A 24,084-nucleotide genomic window follows, 5' to 3' on the forward strand; every position below is an offset into this window, starting at 1 on the left:
TACTATCAAAAGTGGTCAGCAGAGGGAGTAAGAGGAGTTTTTAGTGACTTTCTCTTGGTTTTTCTTTTGTTTTCATGAACCCCCAAACAGAGATGAGTAAAAGTCAGGATGAACCGCCTCATGAACTTGAGAGCCAGTTTATATTGCGTCTGCCTCCGGTAAGAAACTTTTCTGTCTCAGAGAAAATATCTTTGGCATAAAAGTATAGTTCTGCTTGGGTTCTGTAACATTTCTATTTCAGGCTATTAAACCTGAGAATATTTCCCAGGAATCATATCCTACTAAGCAGTCCTATTCTTGTGTGTATTCTTCTAGCAGCATTTCTTTCCTCCCATACATAGCAACTATCATGTGGGTTGATTCCCTGGCTAAACAGCTGTGACAGATCCAGTCATTTATCACAGACACTAACAGCCTATTCCTGGAAAGCCAAAATAAGACTTCTAAAGTTCTTTTTGTCACCTCAAACGGGGCAATGAGAAGGACTAGTACTTTGTCTCCTGTAGACTGATTTCCATGCAAGGCTATCAAAGCTCCTCTCAAACATTGTGTTTGAGTCTCTTCCCCCATTGATACCTGTATTCAAACATTATTTAGCTTAGGAAGCTGTGTTAAGGATAGGGTTCAAAAAGCTAGTTCCCCTGTTGGGGTTAATTAATATACCCAGTAAATGGTAGCTAAGCCTTTCTTAGCAACTACAACTGAAGGGTAGTAGAGAGGGGCAGAAATTTAGAGCTGAGAGAAGATACTAACTGTAGCTACTAAAAGACAATGATGAAATTAGAGTTGTCCTTATCCTAACTTGATGCATGTTCTCTCGTGGTACATGGAATTGTTATTAACATTTGGGAAATGCAAGGTTTTATTTAAGGGAGAGTTCTCTGATACGTTTTTTCTATTAGCTGCCAAGTATACAATTAACCCTTGTGATTTTTCAATTTACTTTTTTTGTAGGAGCATGCTTCTACTGTCAGGAGCCTAATACATTCTGGAAGTGTCAAAATGAAGGATAAACTAAAAATTGACTTATCTCGTAAGTAGTTAATAACCATTCACCACATACTGAATAATAATTTATTAAGGGATTGCTATGTGCCGGGCACTATGCTAGGTACTAAACATGTGAAAAAGAATAAAATATAGTCTCTGTTATGATAGACTCATGGTTTAGAGAGCCACACACAGAGTGTCAGCGATCAAGAATATAAACAATAATAAAGCTGGAGAGGATGTGGAGAAAAAGGAATACTTTTACACGGTTGGTGTGATTGTAAATTAGTACAATCACTATGGAAATCAGTATGGAGGTTCCTCAAAAGACTGGGCATGGAACCACCATTTGACCCAGCTATATCACTCCTCAGAATTTATCCTGAAGAATTAAAGTCATACTGCAGTGCATATCCATGTTCATAGCAGCTCAATTCACAGTAGCCAAACCATGGAACCTGCCTAGTGTCCATCAGTGGAGGGATGGAAAAAGAAAATGTGGTATATACACAATGGAGATTTATTCAGCCATAAAGAAAAATGAAATTATGTCATCTTCAGGAAAATGAATGGAACTTGAGAATCTTATGTCAAGCAAAATAAGCCAAACTTAGAAGGTAAAAGGTCACATGTTTTCTCTCTTATGTAAAAGCTAGAGAGGAAAATGTAAAACAAAGGTGTGTGAAGGGAGGATCTCATACAAATCAAAGGGAAATCAGTAGAGTAGAGGAAAGGAACCAGGAGGGAAAGGGGAGGGCATAGGTAAATATTGGGGAATGATATTGGCCAAATTTTATGGTGTGTATGTATGGATATGTAATGACAAATTCCACCACTATGAATGACTACAATGTACCAATAAAACATGGAAAAAGGAAGAAAAATAAGTTTTGATGAGGACATGGAGAAAAGGGAACCCTTGCACACTATTAGTGAAAATGTAAATTACTGTAGCCATCAGTATGGAGATTCCTCAAAAAACTAAAATTAGAACATATGATCCCACAATTCCATTTATGGGAATATACCCAGAGTAATTGAAATATATGTTGAAGGGATAGCTGCAATCCCATATTTACTGTGGTACTATTCATAATAGCTCAGATATGGAATCAACCTGTGTCCACCAAGGGATAAATGGATAAAGAAAATTTTGGTGTACTATGGAAATACTATTCAGTCTTTAAAAGGCATGAAATTCTGTCATTTAGAACAACATGGACTGATATAGAAGACATCATGCCAAGTCAAATAAGCCAGGCACAGAAAAACAAATACAGTGTGACCTCATATGTTGAATCTAAAAACAAAAATTGAGTTCATACCAGAAAGTTGAATGGTGATTACCAGAGACTGGTGAGGGTCCGTGGGGGGAGAGAAAAGGAATAGGAGTTGCTGATCAGAGGGTACAAAATGTTAGCTAGACAGAGGGATAAGTTCTCAGATCCATTCACAGCAGGGTGACTGTACTCAGTAATAATGCGCATTTCAAAATATCAACAAAGTTAATTTCATTCCTCTTCTTTTTTTCTCTTTTGAGTTGGGGTCTTGCTATGCTGCCAGGCTGTTTAGACTCCTGGATTGAATCAATACTTCTACTCCGAAGTAGTAAGAACTACAAGCCATACCACCATGCCTAGCAAGAAAGTAAATTTCAGCCAGTGCAGTGGTGCACACCTGTAATCCCAACAGCTCAGGAAGCTGAGGCAGGAGAATTGCAAGTTCCAGGTCAGCCTCAGCAACATAGTGAGGCCTAAGCAACTTAGCAAGACCCCGTCTTAAAATAAAAAATAAAAAGGGCTGAAGATGTGGCTCAGTGTTAAGTGCCCCTGGGTTCAATCCCCAGTACCAAAAAGTAAGTAAATAAATAGATAACTTTTGTTAGCTTTCTTAAAATACAGAAAGTATATGAAAAATAAAATGTGACCCCTAATCTTACTACTAACCCTATTTTCACTTTAAAAAATAAAAGGTGATACAAGTTTATGATTAGAAAACTCAAATAAAACTGATAAATTCAAAAGGAAAAATGAAACTCACCTTCTTCAGTGTCTCGACCTTGATTCCATGGATAGCCAATATTAACTCTTTCTTCTTGTGTATTCCGAAAGAGAAAGCTTTTCTGTATAATACTATAATTTAAATTATATTTCTTTATTTTAAAAATTAATTCGTACAAAAAAGATTGTGTTAAACATGGTTCTGCATCTTCTCTTTTCATATAATATTAGAAAATTATACCTGAATCCTCTTCTGTTCATATTTGAGACATTTGAGCAGGATTCAGAGTTCAGAATATAGCTGTTGTATAGAGTTTTATTGTGAAGCCAACTAGAGATTTTAACTGGAGATGTAGCTCCATTATAAGGGCCCCCCTTTCTTTATCCAACCCTTTGAAGACACACATATATGATGACACTATTGAATGCCTCTAAAAAAATAAGGAATGTATTTAAATGAATGGAATTTGCCTTTCTGGATGAAAATGTCACATATATGATGACACTATGGAATGAATGAGTGACATATACTGGGAAAATGAACTCCATATACTCTCCCTTGTATGGGAATTACCAATTGTGTACAGAGTTCTAACATTTTGAGAAATAGTAGGTTTCACTGAAAAACTAATCTGTCCCACATAAGTCTTCATTTTTCAAAACCTAGGAGGCTTAGGAGTTCATTGGGAAAATGTTAACTTTAATCTTCTTTACTTGTCTTTAGCTGATAGACGTCGTGCAGTTGTTGAGGTAGAAGGTGTCTCACTATCTGCTAAGCTGGTTGATTTGCCTTGTGTTATTGGAAGCCTGAAAACTCTTGATAAAAAAACCTTTTATAAAACAGCAGATATTTCCCAGGTATGAACTAATTGTCTTAATATTCTAGCTCTCACATCCTTCAAGGAATCCCTTTTGCCTTCTTCCATTACTCCTTTCTACTTGGTGAAAGGTTACTTGCCATTTCTGTTTTCAGATTACTTGCACAGGAATAAAATATCTTCTGATTTGGTATTTGATCCTTAAATTTTCACTACCTTATTTCATTCAATATCTTTTAGAGTCATCTGTTTGCATTTATAGTGTCTTTTATTAACTAAAACTATATGAACAGCTGGAATCTTCTGAACTTTCTGCTAAAGTAGTACGTTAACTCTGGAGACTTAAATTCGTTCTTATTCATCATCTCTATTGCTTTCTGATTTCATTTCTAAATAAAAATGCTAAGATGTATGTATTTTCAACATATTCTCTCTGCAGTGGTAAACACTCCAGCTAAAAATAAAAAGTTCACAGTCCATATACAGTGCTGTTGGAGAGAGGAGAGAGGGGAGAGAAAGAAAGACAGAATAAGAATGAGAGAGGGAGAGGAAAATCGAAATCAAGAGAGAGAATATGAATGTATATTACATAATACTTGATTTTCTGGAAATGTGAAGTATCAGTCTCCTCTGTGCTTCAGGATTTCTAGTGGTAAGAATGTTCATGATTCATTACTAACCAAAGATTTGTGGCCATAGTCATTTTTTGTCTTTGCTAAATGTAGATGCTTGTGTGCAGTGCTGATGGTGATCTTCACTCTTCTCCAGAAGAACCAATTACCTCTACTGATCTCAATAATACCGGGAATAATAAAAAGGAAACAGAAAAAAAATACATCTGGAAGCACGGCAGTAAGTCACCTGCCCCTTGCTCATTTTGGCTGATTGTATTTATCTGCTGAATTAGGGACCTTTCTCCTGGTTCACTAGGCTCTCAAACACTCTTAAATGAAGGCATGTCATGAACCAGTGGCTTATAGCATGATCCCTCTATCAAATTCAGATAGACATGTAACTGCCATCAGTCATATGTATGTTTCACCATGTTGTATTTATTCTAGTTACTCCACCACTTAAGAATGTCAGAAAGAAAAGGTTCCGGAAAATTAAAAAAAAGGTTAGTCTCATGCTATCTGTGTGTCTGCTAGGTGAATGAGAAGGGGATAATGAGTGGGAAGGAAAGAAAGAAAGTCAGGAATTAATTTGCTTATTCATTTATATGTTCAATAAATACTTGAAAGTGAGCTAAATGCCTGGCACTGTGTGCTCTAAGTTGGGAATATAGCAATGAATAAAAACAGATCTTTTTTAAAGGCTTATTGTTAGGAGTCTGGAAGGATCATGAATTTGAAACTTATGCTCATGTTTTTACTTTTGGATTTCAAGATACAGTTTTAAAGTAAACCCACATAGAACCCAAGATTTGGGAATTGTGGTTATATTCCTTATCTTCAGGCTTGCTAAAAGTTGGGCAAGCTTCAGGAGTATTGTGGTTTGGCTTCTTTTGTTCAATTAAACTTTTTATTTGGAATAATTTTAGAATTACATGCAATTTTAAGAAATAAAAGAGAGCTATTATGAGTCCCTTTCCTACTTCTCCCCATTATATCATTTTGCAAATATGTAATGCAATAATCACAAACAGGAAACTAACATTATTACAGTTCACCATTCTTATTCAAATCTCATGTTACTTGTACTCACATGTTTGGTGCATGTATTTAGTTTTATGTAGTTTTATCCCTCATGAATATTCATGTACCTACCTACACTGTTAGGATACTCCAGTTCCATTGCCTCAGAAATCTCTTACCAAGCCCTTATATAACCATACCCACCTCCCTCCTACCTTATACTCCTGTTTTTTCATCTCTAATTTTTAGGATATCATATATATGGAAACATACAGTATATAATATATGAGAGTAGCTTCCCCCCACACTCAGCATAATTTCCTTAATGATACAGGTAAGTTTTTCCATGTATCAATAGTTTGTTCCTTTTTATTGCTGAGTAGTATTCATTGGTATGAATGTACCAATGTGTTTAACTGAACATCTGGGTTGTCTATAGTTTTTGACCATTAGAAATAAAACTGTGAACGTTATTTTGTTTGTGTTTGGTTTTTGTTTTGTTTTTGTGGTGCTGGGGATTGAACCCAGGGTCTTGTGCATGCAAGGGAAGCACTCTACCAACTGAGCTTTATCCCCAGCCCTACGAACATAAATATTTTGAGTGAACATAAATCTTCAGTTTTCTGGGATAAATTCCCAGGAGTGCAATTGCTGGGTTGTATGGTAGTTGCATGTTTACTTTCATAAGGAACTGCCATCCTGTTTTCAGAGGAAGTACCATTATATGTTCCCACCAATAATGTTTAAGTGGTTCAGTTTCTCTACCTTCTCATCAACATTAGGTGTTGTCATCTGTTTTAATCAGCTTTTGTGCTGCTGTGATTAAAAGACCCAACCAAAACAATTATAGAGGAGGAAAGGTTTATTTGGGGGCTCACAGTTTCAGAGGTCTTAGACCATAGAATGCCTACTCCATTCCTCAGGGCTCAAGGTGAGGCAGGATATCATGGAGGAAGAGTGTGGCAGAGGGAAGCAGCTCACATGGTGATCAGGAAGCAGAGAGAGAAAGAAAAAAGGAAGCAGAGAGAGACTCCCCTCAACAGATACAAATATATACCCCAGAGCCATTCCCCCAATTCCCACCTCCTCCAGCCACATCCTATCACTTCATTTACCACTTAGTTAATCCCTATCAGGGGATTATGGTTTATATCAAGGCCTGCCACCATCTTGAGCAGTACCAAGCCTCCAGGGACTCTGGCTGCAGCAGCCTCTGAGCATCTGGGTGGCTAAGCATGTTGAAAAAACTTCCTAGGCCCCCTTATGCAAGAAGGATTCCCCATGGGTCTCTTCTCAAGAGAATTTTCACTTTTACTCCCTTAAGCCTGAGATGGATGTGATCTTGCCAGCTCCTGAGATGCCCTCAAGCCATCTTTTCTTATTGTCTCTGGGCAAAGTTCTTAGCATTTCTTTAGTGGGAATAATGTCTTTAACAACTGCAACTTCCTTAGCCCCAGTTTTACTCCTGCCTTTCAAGTTCAAGTTTTTCCAATATTTCTGCTCTGCTTTCTGCTCCTGAATATCATGACAAACTTGGCTAAAAGCCACCAGCAATATCCATACCACCAATCAAATGCTATGCCGCCTAGATACTTCTTCCACCAGATTAAGAAGTCCATTGCTTTTAAAATCAGCTTCACAGAAAGTCTCAGGAAACAAGCAAAATGCAGACAAATTCTTAGTCAGAACATAACACAATGGCCTCTACTCCAAATTCCAATAGAGTCCTCCTTTTCTGAACCCTTGTGAGCTTTCTCTTCACTGACTACAGTCCTATTGGCATTCTGGTCTTCTGAGCTCCCCTGGAAATAGCCATTAAGCTCTGCTTACACCAATCTAAAGCATTTCCAGCTTGCACTGCTACACATCTCAAAATTCCTCCCACCAATTCCAAAAATTTCAAAGCTTCTGAACCACATGGTCAGGTTAGCCACAGCAACAACCCACTCTTGGTACCAATTTCTGTTTTAGTCAGTTTTTTTTTTTTTTTTTTTTTTGCTGCTATAATTAAAAGACCTATCCAGAACAATTTTAGAGAAGGAAAGGTTTATTTGGGAGCTCACAGCTTCAGAGGTCTTAGTCCATAGAAGGCCTACTCCATTCCTCAGGGCTCAAGGTGAGGCAGGATATCATGGAGGAAGAGTGTGGCAGAGGGAAGCAGCTCACATGGTGATCAGAAAGCAGAGAGAGACTCCCCTCAACAGATACAAATGTATACCCCAGAGCCATGCCCCCAATTCCCACCTCCTCCAGCTACATCCTATCACTTCAGTTACCACTCAGTTAATCCCTACCAGGGGGTTAAATCACTGATGGGGTTAAGACTCTCACAACCCAATCGTTTCTCCTCCGGACCTTCTTGCATTTTCTCACACATGAGCTTTTGGGGGACACCAAATCTAAACCATAACATTCCACCCTGACCCCCAAAAACCATAACATCACCACTTTTTAAAATTGAACCATCCTGATAGGTATGTAGTTATTTCATTGCAGTATTAATTTGCATTTCCCTGATAGCTAATAACATCTCGTGTTCATTTTGCATGAGTATATACATTTTAGTAAAGCCTCTGTTCATGCCTTTTGTTCATTTTCTAAAATGACTCTCTTTATTGAGTTTGAAGAGTTATTTTTATATGCTAAATACCAGTCTTTAATCATATGTGTAGTTTGCCAATACCTTATAGACTGTAACTTGTCTTTTCATCCTCTACACAGAATCTTTTAGAGGGCAAAAGTTTTAGTTTTGATGAGGTTTAATTTGTTAATTTATTTTCTTTAAGGGATCTTGCATTTTGTGTTAAATCTAAGAAGTCTTTCTCTAGTCCATATCCCAAAGAGTTTCTCCTTTTTCCTTTCTAAAAGTTTTACATTTTATACTTAAGTCCATAATCCATTTTTTAGTTAATTTTGTAAAAGTGTGACGTTTACTTCAAGGTTCATTTTTTTGCTTAAGAATATTCAATTGCTCCAGCACCATTTATTATTCTTCCTCCATTGTATTGCCTTCACACCTTTGCCAAAAATCAGTTGGACATATTTGTGTGGGTTTATGTCTGGATTTTTTATTCTGTTCAACTGATCCACATGTCATTTTCTTCAGCACATCTCAAAGCAATAGGTTTTAAAAATCAGAAAACTTCTCACTTCATTTTTCCTTGTCAAGATGATTTTAGCCATTCTAGAGCCTATCCAATTCTGTATCAATTTTAGAATAAGCTTGTCTGTGTCTACAGAAAGTCTTGCTTTGATAGGAATTCATTAAACTTATAGATCAATTTGGGGAGAATTGATATCTTTATTGAGTTTCCCAATCCATGTATTGTCTTGGCTTTATACTCTTGTTAGTCAGCAGCATTTATTGAGTGCCTACTAAATGTACAACTAAGTTAAGAATACTCGTATAGCTCTTGAAGCTTTACTGAAATACAGCAACCTTAAAATAACTTCATCGTTTATTGTTTTTCATTTCATAGACTGCTGATTCCAAACAAATTGAAGAAATCACCTTTCCTGAGGTAGAGAAACCATAATGTGACATCATTGTTTACTTTTAATGTGTTTTAGTAGTTCATTAGTTTCAAATAATATAAATTATAAAGGTTTCTTCTGAACTTTCCTTCTTACTTTTAACCCCCACTCACCATACACATATGCTAGTGATATGAGTAATAAATTCATTTTTAATGTCTAATAATTCCTAAATGAAAAAATACAGTGCGGCCAGTTGCCCTGTGTGTTCCAGTCTGCTTTTTCTCTGATTTTATTTCAAAAGCTACTTCTTGGAACCCAGGGTTCACGTTTACCAGCAGTTATTTACAATTAATTGCTTATTTCCTCCTAAAACTCTTGATTTCATTTGTGGCATGACAAATTGGTTGCTGTGGAGATAATTGCCTAAAACTGGATTAAAGAGGGAACATGTAGCCAAGAGTAAGTTTTTGTAGGAACATCTCTGATAATAAAGATATAGGGAAGTGAAATCTGGGAATTTGGATTTTAAAACCAAATTATTTCTAAATAACTAATGAGGTATTATAATTCTTGGCCAGTTTGAATCATGGCAAATAAGTAATAATAAGCCCTAAGGATTATACCTCTGAAGGAGGCCTTTACTATAGAATTGCAGACCAAAAAGGGTAAATGTCTCTAATAACTTGTTTTAATTGGGAAAAATAAGTGTAGTTTATCAAAATGTAGACCCTGGCTAAAGATTCTTTCATAAATATCACCATTTAAAATAGAACTTTGAGCATCTAGGAGGAGCATGCAATGAGGACTAATCATTTGAATTCATTGGTATATAGGAAAAAAGCAACCCTGCAAAGCACAGCATGTCAAATGAAACTACTGGTATTCCCTCCTGTACTTTGCTTCAGTACACTGACTCTCCAGATGTGGAGAAAGAAGTGAAGAGACTGCTGTGTTCAGATGCCGAAGCTGTCAGTGCCCGTATCCTTTATACCATGTATTTTCTGTATAGTCTATTCCATCCCATGTGCATGTGCTGACAAATGGCATTTCCAATATTTGTGAACCAATTTTGAAGTGTAGTACTTAAGATTTGGGGAAATGTTATTTTCTAGCTAGGAACAGTAAATACATGTAACCAAAATTTATTTACTTGTGTTATCTAATATAAGTCACATCTCCATGCTAGGAATACAGATACAAATGACTTAAAGTTGGACTAAATTAAATAGCACTTTTAGCAAAGAGCTTCTTCCATTTCAACAGTGCTACCTCCTTTCCCTCTGCTTTTTCCTTGACTGCCTCTTCCTTTCAGGATGGGAAGTAATTGCTGATGATGAAACCAAGGAAATAGAAAGTCAAGGCTGCATTCCAAGCTTTGCAATATCCCCCGGAATGAGTGGCTACAAGCAGGGACATATTTCAGGTATTTTAGTAAAAGCAGAGCACGAGATTCAGATATGAAAGACATTGACTATATGCCAGACCATTCTTCAGAGACTCACAGGCCAGTCATAGAAAAAGGATGCCTTTCCCTTTCTTCCCTCTTATTGGTTTTCCAGTGCTTTAAGTGTTTTAGATTAGAATTCTACCTCCCATCCATTCCAGGTATTCAACTTCCTGTGGGCCCTTAGATTCTCTAAATGTCTTGGTCATTGAATACATGAATGAAATGTTAGTGTTTTGTATTTCTTCTCCTTGTTTCATGAAGTGAATAATCTTCCTGCAAGGAAAAATATTTATAAAATCCACTGGTTGCACAGTGAATTTGAGGGTAAGGAGTATAATTGTATCTGGAGTGGGAGTCATTTGCAAAGCTTCAGAGTTTTCACCCTCCTCTTGCTTAAAACCAATAGAATATGATATGCTTCCGGAGATGTTCAGTGATTCTAGCAGTAACAATCATAATGACGAGGATGAGGATGAGGATGAGGAAGATGAGGATGAGAATGAGGAAGAGGAGGAAGATGACGATGAAGATGATGAAGATGAAGATGAAGATGAAGAAGAGGAAGAGATCGAGGAAGATGATTATGAAGAGGCTCTAGAAAGGGAGCTACAGGCCAAGATTTTTGAATCTAGCCAGTATGAGACAAAGGAAAGTATCAATTCAATAGGTAAGTTAGAGGAAAAGACAAAGGGATGAGATAGGGGTGGGTGGCAGTGCTAAAGCCTAACTCTAAACACACAATAGATCCAAGACTAAGTTTGAGAGTCCTTGCTTAGCTATGTAGTGGTTTTACTTTACTTGGATCTCAGTCTGTTAGTTTAGGCTACATTCAAACACAAAAAGTCTCTCTCTACTTCTGTTAGTCATGGAAATTCAGAAGCAGATTCATTACAAGGAGAAAAAGCTCCAAGAGATTCAGAGTAGAGCACAAAGACAAAAGGATCTCATCAGGAAAGTGGAAAACCTGACTCTCAAGGTAAGTTCTTGATGGCAGGTATAAAGAAATCCTGATATCTTACTTTTAAAATCTCTATCTTTGTATTGCCACACATATCTCTATACAGTATTCTTATTCATTCATGAACCTAAGGAACCTCCAATAAAAGCCCTGTTTTATTTACCTAATTAATTTTGGTAATCTAATATAAGCATTTTGGGGAGGGTACCAGGTGACTTGATAAAATAAATGCCAGTATTGAGCATTTACTATGCAAATAGCACATAGAGCTTTGTATCACCTCATCTTCAAATCTCTGAAACATAGATACAGTCATGGTTCCCATTTTATAATTAAAGAATTGAACCTCAAAGACGTTTAAGTAGCTTACTAAGGATTGGAGTAAATGGTAGGGCATAGATTTAACCCTGTCGTTTGTACCAAAATGTATTCATTCCAGTGAAAAAATTAACTAAGTTCATTTTTTAAATTTTTTGATGCATGCTTAAACAAGAATAAATATGTTGCCTTATTTTTATTATTACATGTTCAAGAGCTTCAACAAAAGGAAAATGTGTGTTTAGGCAACATTTGCTTACCTCTTTATTGTGAGGGAAATTCTGTAGCATCTGGAGAATTATTTGCCAGATTTCATTCCCTGTAGAACAGTAGTCATAGAAGGGGAGCAACTTCACACAAAGCTGTACCCACTTTGGGGGTTTTCATTTAGAATAGAATAGCCAAAGATAATAGCTATGAACATATTCTGAAAAAATATAGTATGTGGTATTATTGTGGCTATTGTTATTACATGTGCTGTTAGTTAAGATTAATAATATTCTGCTCTAGTAAGTGGAAATGGAGGAGGAATCAGAACTGGAGGAGGAATTAGCACCAGAATCTAAGACAGCTTCTTTAATAGGTACCCATTGCCAAATGATTTATGCTAAATTAGAAAAAAGTAGCATAAAGGCATTCCAACCATTTATTTTAAGGCAAGATAAAATGCTGTGTAGAGTGTATAAAATCAAATAGAAGAGCACTGTAGTTAGGGATTAGTTTTTATACACTAATTTCTTTAAAAAGGAGTGTTTTTATGTAACTGACAGTTTTCTTGTCAAATCATTTAATGAACTATCTTCCTTGGTTCTCTTTTATTTTGAGACTCAGCAGTCATCATTCATACAATTTGTTTTCCAGAGTCATTTACAGTCTCTGCTGGAGAGGCTTAAGATACAGGAAAAACAAAAAAACGAGCAGGTGAGAAGTATGTTTCTAAATTAATCAGAAAATATTTGATACAAAGAACTCCTCACTCCACACCTAATCTTATTTCTGTTCTTATGTCTGGTTATTACTCTCAAAGGAATAGTGGTGGACAAATCTTGTAATGAGGTTATCAGGGTGAAAATTCACTCATTCAGCAGTGATGACCAATGGAATGAAAAAGCCCTGGGTTACGATGTTGTTTTCATGGAGCTAGCAGTCTAGCAAGGAATACTGACAGCCAACAAATGATCATACAAATATAAAGGTAAAAATTGTGAGGAAGTGCTATGAAGGAAAAAAGTTAGTGGTGCTATTACAATAAAGAGAATCCCGAATTAAATTGAGGGATCATGATAGACTTCTTTGAGAAAGTGATATTTAAGCCTAGACCTGAAAAATAAATCCAGGTCAAGAGTGGGATAAAAAGGTTCTTTGGGTGGAATATATATAAGGTTTTCAACTGGGAAAGAATTTGGCTTCTTTGAGGACCTCCGGAATATTTAAGCAAGGAAGAGAGTGGCTTAACATAAAGTTGGAGAAATGGCAGAAGCCACAGTGTATGGTTTCTTGCAAGGCCATGATAGGGAGGATTTTTTTTTTTTTTTTTTGGTATTGGGGATTGAACTCAGGGGCACTTGACCACTGAGCCACATCCCCAGCCCTATTTTGTATTTTATTTAGAGACAGGCTCATTAAATTGCTTAGTGTCTCACTTTTGCTAAGGATAGCTCTGAACTTGCCATCCTCCTGCCTCTCAGTCTCCTGAGCCACTGGGATTACAGGCATGCACCACCATGTCTGGTTAGGGAGAATTTTTTTAAGGTTTCAATTGTTATTTGATTTCCTAGTGTTCTATTTAAAGTATCAGATTGGTTTAACCAGATATTTGGAAGCCTTGAAGAAGGTTTTTTTGTTTTGTTTTGCTTTAAAAATTTGGAATACTGGAGATTTATTTTTAAAATTCTTTTTAGTTTGATACAGCACCAGAATGTACCTTGACATAATCACAAAAGTATGGAACCCAGCCCACTCTGATTCGGTCCCAGTACTTCCCAGTACTTCCTTCCCCACCCTATCCCCTGCTCCTCTCCCTCAACTCCACTGATTCCTCTTCAATACATTTAGTTTACTTTTTAATATTTTTTATTAAGTTAGTATCTTGTGGATATACCCAGTGCTGAGACCCACCATGTCACATCCATGCAGGCACCTACAAAAGTTTGGTCAGATTCATTCCAGTCTTCTTCCCTTCTCCCATCCCTTCTTAGAAGAATGGGTTTTAGTCTTAAGTGCAATGGGAAGCCCTTGAAGAGTTTTAAGCAGGAGACTCACATCTAATTAAACTTTTGAAAGATTACCCTGATTATTATCTAGAGAGTGGGTTGAAAGAGGGAAGGAGGAAAAGCAAAGAAGCCAGTTAAAACCCTGCATGGTTGCCCAATAGATGATGGTAATGTGGATTAAGGTAGTGCCACTGAAGATGGAAAGAATATAGACTTTTTAAACTTTATTTTATTTATTTACTTTTGTGTGTGGTGCTGAGGATTAAACACAGTGCCTCACACATGCTAGGCATGTGCTCTACCACTGAGCTACAACCCCAGCCCAGGAATATAGACTTTTAACCTGAAATTAAAATGTATTTTGTTTGTTTGTTGCAGTACTGGGGATCAAAGTTTGTACATACCAGGCAGGTGCCATACTACTGAGTTACACCCCCAGCCCTAAAATGTTTTCATAATATTTTGTTGATATATAATTCACATATACAATTCACCCATTTAAACTATATAAGTCAATGGCTTTTAGTACATTCAGAGAGTTGTGTGCAGCCATCACATCATGTCAATTTTAGAACACTTTCATCACTGCAGAAAGAAAGTCTATACCCATTAGCAGTCATTCCTATTTCCTCTGAATCTTTCCCTAGTCCTGGGCAACCACTAATCTACTTTCTACTAATCTACTGTCTATTCTAGTTATTTCATACAGTTGGAAACATAATATATGGTCTTTGGTGCCTGGCTTCTTTTTTTATTAGATCATTATAGTCATACATAGTAGTTCGGTTCATTTTGACAAAAATCATACATGCATAGAATTTGATTTACTCCATTTCAGTTCCTGTTCCCCACCTCCTTCTCTCCTCTCCTCTTTCCTCCCTATCCTCCTTTCTCTACTTTACTGGTCTTTTTTGCTTGTTTGTTTATTGTTTTTGATTGGTGCTTTCTACATATACATAAATGTGGACTTTACTGTGCACATAGTGAGATTTCTTCCTCTTTCCTGTCTCATCTCCATCTCCATCTCCACTGATCTTCCCTATATTTTTATGATATCCGATTCCTGCCTTTTTCCCCTTATTTTGCTCTAGTTTCCATATATGAGAGAAAACATTTGATGTTTGATTTTCTGAGTGTGACTTATTTCATTTAGCATGATGTTCTCCAGTTCCATTCATTTACCAGCAGTTGCAATGATTTCATTCTTCTTTATGTCTGAGTAAAACTCTATTGTATATAGATATGTACATTTTCTTTCTCTACTTGTTTTTCAACCAGCATCTGTACTGGCTCAATAACTTGGCTACTGTGAATTGTGCTGCTCCTTATAGTATGCTGATTTCATATCTTTTAGATATATATTAAGGAGTGGGATAGCTGAGTAATATTGTGATACTATTCCTAGTGTTTTGAGGAATCTTCATACTACTTTCCCAGAGTGGTTGTATTAATTTGCAGTCCCATCAATAATATGTGAGTGTATCTTTTCTTCTACATCCTCTCCAGCATTTATTATTATTTGTATTCTTAATAATTGCAATTCTGACTGGAGTGAGAGGAATACTTAGTGTAGTTTTGATTAGCATTTCCCTGATTCCTAGGGGTGTAGAAAATTTTTTCATATATTCATTGGCCATTTGTATTTCTTCTTTTGAGAAATGTCTCTTTAGTTCTTTTGCCCATTTATTGATGGGGTTGTTTTCTGGTGGTAAGCTTTTTTTTTTTTTTTTCTTTAGTTTCTCTGTGTGCAGTATGTCTCTGATACTTGTAATGCTGGTGAGTGGCCATGAATTCTTTTAGTTTGTCCTTGTCATGGTAAGTTTTTACTTGATCAGTTTTGAAAGTTGGCTTTACTAGATACAGCAATCTTTGCTGGCAATTTTTTTTCTTTTAGAGCTTGGAATATATAATTTCAGGCCCTCTGTGACTTTAGACTCTGAGTTGATAAGTCAGAATAGAGCCTTATCAGTTTGCCTCTAAATATGAATTTTTTTCTTGATACTTTTAATATTCTTTCCTTATTTTCTATGTTAAGCATTTTGATTATGATGTGTCTTGGAATGGTTCTCTTTTGATCTTGTCTAATTAGGGTCCTACATGCTTCCTGCATGTGAATGTGTATCTCATTTCTAATATGGGAGAATTTTTCCTACTATCTCACTCAAAGATGTTCTTTATGCCTTTAGCCTATATCTCCATGTTCCCTTCTATTCCAGTGACTCTCAGGTTTATTCTCTTGATGCTGTACTAGAGTTCTTGTACATTCTGATCATGATCTTTTTTGTTCTTTATTATATACTTAGTATTCAAGTTCATATACCCCATCTTTAAGGCCTGATGTTCTATTTTCTACACAATCTAATCTGTTGCTGATGCTTTCAAGTGAATTTTTAATTTGATTCATTGTGTCTCTCATAAGAAATCTGGTTACTTTTTGTTATCTCTATTTCTTTATTGAAATGGTCTTTCATCTCCTGTATTTGTTCTCTTAATTCATTCCTTGGATCTCCTTTTAGTTCATGGTACATTTTCATAATCCGTTTTTATAGTCTTACTCTGGAATTTTATCTACTTCTGTATCTGTGGGATCCTTTGGGGGATTGTGAATTTTTGGGGGGATGTTTGACTGTTTCTTATGTTTTCAGAGGTCTTAGACTTGTGCATCAGATGAAATGAATTCCTCTTTCTCCTTCATACATACATCCTTTTGTATGTAGTTATTTTTTGCGTTCTGAGACTTTTCTCTGTTTTTGATGTATGAGTATGAAATCAAGAATAAGACCTGAGGTCCCCCTCTGATTGTTTCTCCTTGGGGCCTGTTTGTTGATTTGGGGCTTTTGTCTTCCCAGTTCTATGTGTTGAAATATTGTTGGGGCTCAGGTGGGGCTAGATCAGGTGTGGGGTGAGATTTTCTGTTATTTGATTGAGTTGTGAGTATTGCTCAGCAGCAGGATCTCTACTCTGAAAAATTAAAGTATCTCAATCCCTTTCTAGCCCTCTTAGAGGAAGAGGGGAGCCAGGAATAGCACTAATGTTAGCAACAGATGTACGGCCTTAAGATAAATGTCTGGTGCCTGTCTTGACATCGGTAACACTAACTGCTACCTGCATAGGAATGGTGGGGTCAGCATTTAACATCAGCTCCAACAATAAAAAATCTGAACTAGATCAGGCATTAAACACCAGGTGTCTCCTACATCATCCACTTAATCACAACATGAATGGAGTAGAAATTACATAAACTGTATTATTTTATCAGATATTAAGATTACCGTTATTGAATGAATAGAAAATAGGGTAGGTAGGCAAGATAAAATTTGAGATATTTAAAAAGTGAACAGAGAAAAGGCAGGAGATAGGTAGCGGATGATGGATTTTACTTCTTCTTTATAAGGAGTAAAAAAATAACTAAAAGGGATTTTAAAACTGAGTGAGGGCCGGGGGTGCTGTGGTGCACACCTGTAATCCCAGCAGCTCTGGAGGCTGAAGCAGGAGGATCGCTAGTTCAAAGCCAGCCTCAGCAATTTAGCGAGGCACTAAGCAACTCAGTAAGACCCTGTCACTAAATAAAATATTAAAAAGGGTTGGGAATGTGGCTCAGTGGTTAAGCGCCCCTGGGTTCAATTCCAAGTTAAAAAAAAAAAAAATGAAAGCAAGGAAGAGGTAACAGGAAAATTTGGCCATGAGTGGGGGAAGAGAGTGAAGAAGGGGTAATAATAGGGACAAAAACCAAGGTACAAATAAAAAAATTAAGATAATCTCAAACCCACATATACTTTTACCCCACCTAAGTCAGACCAAAGCTAAATAATAAGTGGGTGACAAAGCAATTAAAATTGAATTTATATGAACAAATATATATGCACATATTTGTATGTGAAAAATTAAAATTCTAAAAATTAAAAAAGGTGGGAATATGAAAAAACATGATAAATCTTAGAAATAAAGGGTTTGTTTCCACTGAGGTGGACAAAACTCTTGGCAAGGATGGATTTTCTTTATTTGTATTTATGGGCTCTGTAACCCTTGAGTCAAGGGCTGGGGGTTAAGTCCAGCATCCTTGTGTTCCTTACCTAGCTACCAGTCATTTTGGCTAGGAGCCAAAGCTGGTTGTAGTGGCTCTCAGCTTCCCATCTCCCAGTATAGGATGGAATATACTGGGGAGTGCTTATAAATTGTATATTCCTATAGTGGGGATGATGCAGAGTTCTGAATTGGAAGGTCCAGTAATTTGGATTTAGTCTTGGCTGACCTTTGGAACTCTGTGGGTGGGTATTTGAGATTGGTCCACACCCATGGTTGCTGGGAATATGTCAATAATCTCTGCTGAGCATCTGGATCAGGGATGCCTTCTGTAAATTCCACTTTTAGGGTGTAAGGTCTAAACCTCCACAGGTTTCATATTCACTGCTATGGATGTGAATTACTCAGTATCAGCCCTGGAGGGCATACATTCCTATCTGGCTGTGATTGGTGTCTTACCAATAGCTCTTATCAGATAACAGCAATAAAGGGATTTCTATCTTCTTGGTATCCTGAGCCTAAATGTCCTAAGCACAATTCTCTTTGTGCTTGTTTGAGTTACTCTGACCTAGACACCCTCTGGGTACCCCTATAGGTGACTGCTTGCAATTTTTTTGTGAGTTCCCAATCTCTTGCCTCTGCATACTGCTACACAGTGCTTATAAATAATTACTGCACCAGTGACTTTGGTTCCTGCCAAACTCTCTGCCTATAGGCTCAGCAATTTTGGTCACTTTTCACTCAACAGCTCCCCCCACTGATCCTGGGTCCATTAAGATCAGCCTCCCTCTCTATTCCACAGGATCCCCACAAGCTACTTATTTCACTGAACTTTGCTCTCTCTGCCTGTGTATCCCCTCTCTCCAGCAGCCAGGGATGCAGCTACGGTAACTAACCAAGCTGTTGTTTCTCTAAAGTATTATTTCTTACATTGTGTTTGAAATTTCTGACGTTCTGTGTCTCCATGGTTTCTTTTACCGTCCAGTATTGAATTTCAGTGAGTTCCCTTAGTTACCCACCTCAAGGAGCAGTCTTCCACTTTTTAAGTCTGGTGCTAAGGAACTGCTGGGAAGTACATCCTTCCTCTCCACCATCTTCTCTCCCTGGATTCTTTCACTTAGCATAATATTTTCAAGATTCAACCATGTTGTGGTATGTACCAGTACTTTATTCCACCTAAGAGTGAATAATTTTCCATTGTACAGATATGTTACATTTTATTTATGCATTCATCCATTGAACATTTGGGTTGTTTCTACTTTTGGAGCATTATGAATAATGCTACTATGAACATTTACATATGAGAGAATGTATTTTAGAGGATTGACAAGACTTGAGTCAGTTACCAGTTGGTGAAGGAGAAGGAAGTGTTAAGGATGTATGCCAGATTTCTAACTTGAATGATTACTACTTAAAGCCACAGGAGAATGTGCAGAGTGAAAAGAGAAGAGAGAAAAGTAAGATAAGGTAAAGTAGCTGTATAGAAAATGTATGCTAACTCCAGCCCTATATCATTGCAGGTAACAATTTTAAAGAGTCCAGAGTTTGGTTTATGACAATAGGCTTAGCTTGCAGTTCTTTAGAGGCACTGCTCCCTACCCCCATCCCTACAAGGTCAGAGGTATTATATTCAACATATCCCCTTCCTTTCAGCAAATCACTTATCCAAGTACTGTTTATAATAAAAACAACCAGGTGAACAACTAATACAAAGATTGCTTTAGTACCCACGAAATACCTTTGTTTTCATTCATGTAAGTAGTTAGTACTGGGGAGTGCCATTTTCAATGCAGAAATGTAGCCATAAAGTTTATTTACTCAGAGACGCTTATGTTAGCTCATATATTCAACATAGATTTATTGGGTGCCTATTTTAAGCTAGGTTCTGCAGAGAGTTTGAAATGCTTATATGGTCTCTGCCTTTGGGAACAAAATCATGAGAGGGATAGAGATTGAAAGGAATGAGAGCTTGCTTTTGTCTGTGGAGATTAAGGAAGGCTTTATGAAGAAGATAGTATTTACCTGGGGCCATATAATTTAGGTAGGGTTTTAATAAGGAGTAGGGAAAGTAGGTCATTCTATGACAATGTAGCATGTACAATGGCTTAGAGTTTGTGGTACCAGGCTAAAGAGTTTAGATTTGGGGAGGAGGTCATAAAGAGCCAACCAATATTGTTTTGGTTTGTTTTACCTGGGGAGTAACTCAAAAAGATTTCTCTTCTAGCAGTATATAGGAAAAATTAAAATGGGAAGGCACATGTGATAGAAGGAACCAGAACTAAATAATTCATTAGATATTATGTTAGTTTTCCATTACTGTAACTAAACACCTAAGATAATAAACTTATTAAAATAAAAGATTTTTCTTATTGAGTTGAGAACTTTCAACTTTTCACTTAAAGGAAGTTCTTTACAACGTCTTTTTTGGCATATCAAAATTGCCAGTATCACTACCCTTTGTACTATGGGGCCATGATTAAGTAAAATAAAGATTACATGAACACAAGCACTGTGATGCTGCAACAGTAGATCTGATAACCAAGACAGCCACTAAGTGGCTAATGGAAGGGTAGCATATCATAAGCTGAGGTTGCTAAGCTCTACAGTACAATAAGATATTTTAAGAAAGACTGAGACCACATTTGCATAACTTTACAGTGTAATGTTATAATTGTTCTTTATTATTATTGTTAATCTCTTACTTTGCCTAATTTAATTTATAATTTTTGCTTTAATTTATAAATTAAATTTTTCACAGGTGTGTGTGTGGAGAAAAATTCCCAGAACTAGGTGCTGGTGTGGTTTCAAGCACCAACTGGGGGGTCTTGGAACTATCCCTTGTTGATAAGGGGGATCTACTGTATTCAGAGCACAAAGATTGGGCCTAAGAATACAATGGACAATGGAAATCCTCTTAGAGAGCACAACCAAGGTCGAGGCAAATAACTTATTCTAACACCAGGGCAGTGAGTTATTCATAATTCCTGTCTTAAGATTCTATCTTTGCTGTGGACCAATTGCTGTGTTTCCCTTTCTTTCTTTTTCCGAGTTTTAACTATGGTTGTCCTGTTTCTACTCTACTATAGTTTTTGTATTACATGTGTGGGTATGGGGCTGATAATTGTTTTATAGTATATATGTATGTCTATGGGTAATAAAAAGCCACATCCCAACTAAAAAAAACCATAAATAAATAAAATAAAAGGTTTATTTTGGCTCACAGTTCTGGATGTTCCAATCCATGGCCACTGGGACCCTTTCCTTTTGGGTCTGTGGTGAAGCAGCACATCACAGTGGGGAGCATATGGTGAAACAGAGCCACTCACCTCATGGCAGGGAAGCATGAAATGGAGAGGAGCGGAGAGACCAGGGTCCCATAATCCCTTCTTACTGCATGCCCCAAATGACCAAAAATCTTCCACTAGGTCCCACTTCTTAAAGGTTCTGCTACCTCCCAGTAGTGCCACAGACTGGGACCAAACCTTTAACACTTGGGCCTGTGGGGCACATTCCACATCCAAACTTTAGCAGATATATAGGGCAAAGAGAAAAAATAGTCTAAGAGTCTAAAGACTGTGTAATTGGGAAATGTTATACTGTTAACTGAAATTAAGACAACAGGAAGAGGATTCGGAGGGCATGAGGGATGGAAAAGATGATGAGTGTGCTTGTAAGTGCTTTTGAAAATGGGAGATTTGAGAGGCCCATGCACAGAAATGATCACTGAATGTGTGGAGGTAGATGAATTGGTCAGTTTGACTGTTCAGCAAGAAGTCTGGACTTAGGGGAAAAAAACTACCTTTAGGGGGAGGTAGGAAAAAGAGCCTACAAGGGAGAAAGAACTAGAGCAGTAACTAGTTGTAATCATGGTCCTTTAGAGTCACTCAGTATCTGAGTGAGACTAGTATCTAAATTACTGAAAATAGCAATTAGAGTGGTTTGTAGGTGTTGTGCAACACAGGCTTGTTTTATAAGACTCTTTTCCTTTCACTCCACAGAATAAAAATCCATACTGGTATGGAATGACCTAAATTGGATAATGTAAAAAACAGTCTTTGTCCCAAAGACAATATACACCTATGAATGTTGTCGGTCATAGTACCATTCAAGTTTGACAAACATTACATGCTACACCCACAAAAGGTTCATGACTTTTACTTTAGAAAGCATAAGTAGAATATCATCAGGTTGCTGATTGGTAAGGATGGTCAGGACCCTGACTTGGTTTCTGAGTTTCTCATAACATGTCAAGAAGCAGCAGTTAAGACTTGGTATAAGATTGAGTATATTCATTTGGGACAAGAGACTATCCAAACTGCCTTATCTTCTGACACTTAGAATATGGCTAAAGTGAACCCATTTCTTTTCTCCTTGAACTATGGCCTCTGTATATCCTTCACAGAAGTATAAATTCTTAACAGCAAGCATATTTAATTTTTAAAAGCATGTTCAATTTAAAGCTTTCTAAGTTTGGCATAATAAAGGGCAACATCATGACCACAGTATTATGCATGCATTTTTGACTGTGGCACTGTTCTTTGGAACACTGTAAGATAACCTTATAAATACCAACTGACAATTGCTATTTATGGTTTATATAAGTAAATCCTAGATGAAGTAGTAGAACTTGGAAGATTTCAGATGAATTTTTCATGTTTTTCTGCTTCTCCTTATAGCTCATTTCCCTACAGGAGCAATTGAAATATTTTCTGAAGAAGTGAGAAGAGTCTTCACCCTGGCCCATAAACATTGGTTTTTCCATCCAGATCAAATATTGTGTGAAATTGTGCATGTTTCTCTCTTTTTGGTTGCCTTATGTTGAATCAGTTGTATTTGTTTTTCTGAACCTTTTTGCTAGTTATATGTTTGAAGATCATAGTCATGTAGAAAGGGATAGTATAAAATGTAGTAGACTTAACACACTCAACTATGCAACTTCACTTCTCTATGTCAATTTGAAAATTACACATATTGCCTCTGACCTATTGTGCCATCAGATGATTCATTCATGTTGCCAAAGACAGTTTTTTTAGTCTAGAAGGCCATACAGCTGGTTCACAGATGTTTTAGCTTTTCCAAACTCTTCTGTTTAAGCATGTCCTAAATGTAGAAAAAGATCAATTCCATTTCTATCAAGGCTACTCCTGCCACACTGAATTTAAGTACCTACCTCTCAGCAGTTAATACTAAGTTATGTCCTCTTTGTTCAAATGCTATGGTTGCTTTCTTGCTCAGGGATGAATTATTGCTGCTATTTATCTTTGTTCTGTTGTGTATTTAGGACTGTGGTTGGTTGTTATTAATTAATGGAACAGTAAAAGCAAAGATGAAGAAATTTTGAGCTGTTAAATTATGAGCTTCCTCATCCTAACCTCCATCAGAAAAGGTTAGGAAAAACCAGATGCCTGTAATGCCTATGAAGTCTTCCTTAACAATTCAGGGTTTGGGGTGGGTTTTTTTAAGCTTTATTATTAATGGTTTTCTGGTTTTGTGTTCTTTAAACAACAAATAAATTCTTCATTTTAAAAGAATTGATGTCAACTTTTTATGTGTGTGTGGTTCTGGGGATCAAACCCAAGGTTTTGCACATGCTAGGCAAATGCTCTTTTAGCTCTGAGCTAAATCCTAGCCCCTAGTTTCTGTCAATTTATTAAACTGCCTCCATAATGAGCACACTCATATCCAAAAGGAAACAAGAAGACAAGCAATAAACTCTGTGTCTTGGTCCATTTTCAGTCCTCTGTAACAAAAATATACCAGCTTGGGTAATTTACAAGTAATAGGTGTTTACTTCTTACAGTTCTGGGAGAACTGGGAGATCCAAGTCTTGGAAATCCAAGATCAAGGTGCCAGTGGATGCAGTATCTGGTGAGAATGTGCCTCTGGTTGCATTGTCACGTGGAAGAAGAAGGAGCAAACAAGCTCCTTCAAGTCTCATTTGTAAGAGTACTAATCCCATTCATGAACTAATCACTCCCCAAAGCCCTAATTTATTAAGACTACCACATTGCAGATGATGTTTCAATATATGAATTTGGGAGGAGGACACATTCAGACCATAGCACTTTATGATTAAGAAATGACAGAGGGGGGCTGGGGAGACAGCTCAGTTGATAAAGTGCTTGCCTTGCAAGCACAGGGCCCTGGGTTCAATCCCCAGCACCGGAAAAAAAAAAAGAAAGAAAAAAAAAAGAAATGACAGAGGG

General features: G+C 37.0%; 1 protein-coding gene across 1 annotated transcript; it reads left to right on the forward strand.

Moving 5' to 3' along the window:
- The first annotated feature begins 79 nt into the window (after window positions 1–79).
- Window positions 80–23,288, forward strand: TAF7L (TATA-box binding protein associated factor 7 like). The gene is made up of 12 exons (XM_079123947.1): window positions 80–158; window positions 955–1,033; window positions 3,715–3,848; window positions 4,534–4,660; window positions 4,870–4,925; window positions 8,922–8,963; window positions 9,753–9,897; window positions 10,232–10,342; window positions 10,773–11,033; window positions 11,230–11,342; window positions 12,504–12,563; window positions 22,555–23,288. The coding sequence occupies exons 1-12, from the start codon at window positions 93–95 to the stop codon at window positions 22,597–22,599; spliced, it is 1,239 nt and encodes a 412-aa protein (XP_078980073.1). The 5' UTR covers window positions 80–92; the 3' UTR covers window positions 22,600–23,288.
- Window positions 23,289–24,084: the final 796 nt, after the last annotated feature.

The sequence above is a fragment of the Sciurus vulgaris genome (genome assembly GCF_902686455.1).
Source record: "Sciurus vulgaris genome assembly, chromosome: X".
Lineage (NCBI taxonomy): Eukaryota > Metazoa > Chordata > Mammalia > Rodentia > Sciuridae > Sciurus > Sciurus vulgaris.

Excerpts from the sequence above, each read along its gene's own strand:
- TAF7L (XM_079123947.1), top strand. The coding sequence starts at position 93 with ATGAGTAAAAGTCAGGATGAACCGCCTCATGAACTTGAGAGCCAGTTT. Across the intron at positions 4,661-4,869 it reads ATACATCTGGAAGCACGGCA|TTACTCCACCACTTAAGAAT; the intron begins GTAAGTCACCTG and ends TATTTATTCTAG. Across the intron at positions 8,964-9,752 it reads AAGAAATCACCTTTCCTGAG|GAAAAAAGCAACCCTGCAAA; the intron begins GTAGAGAAACCA and ends ATTGGTATATAG.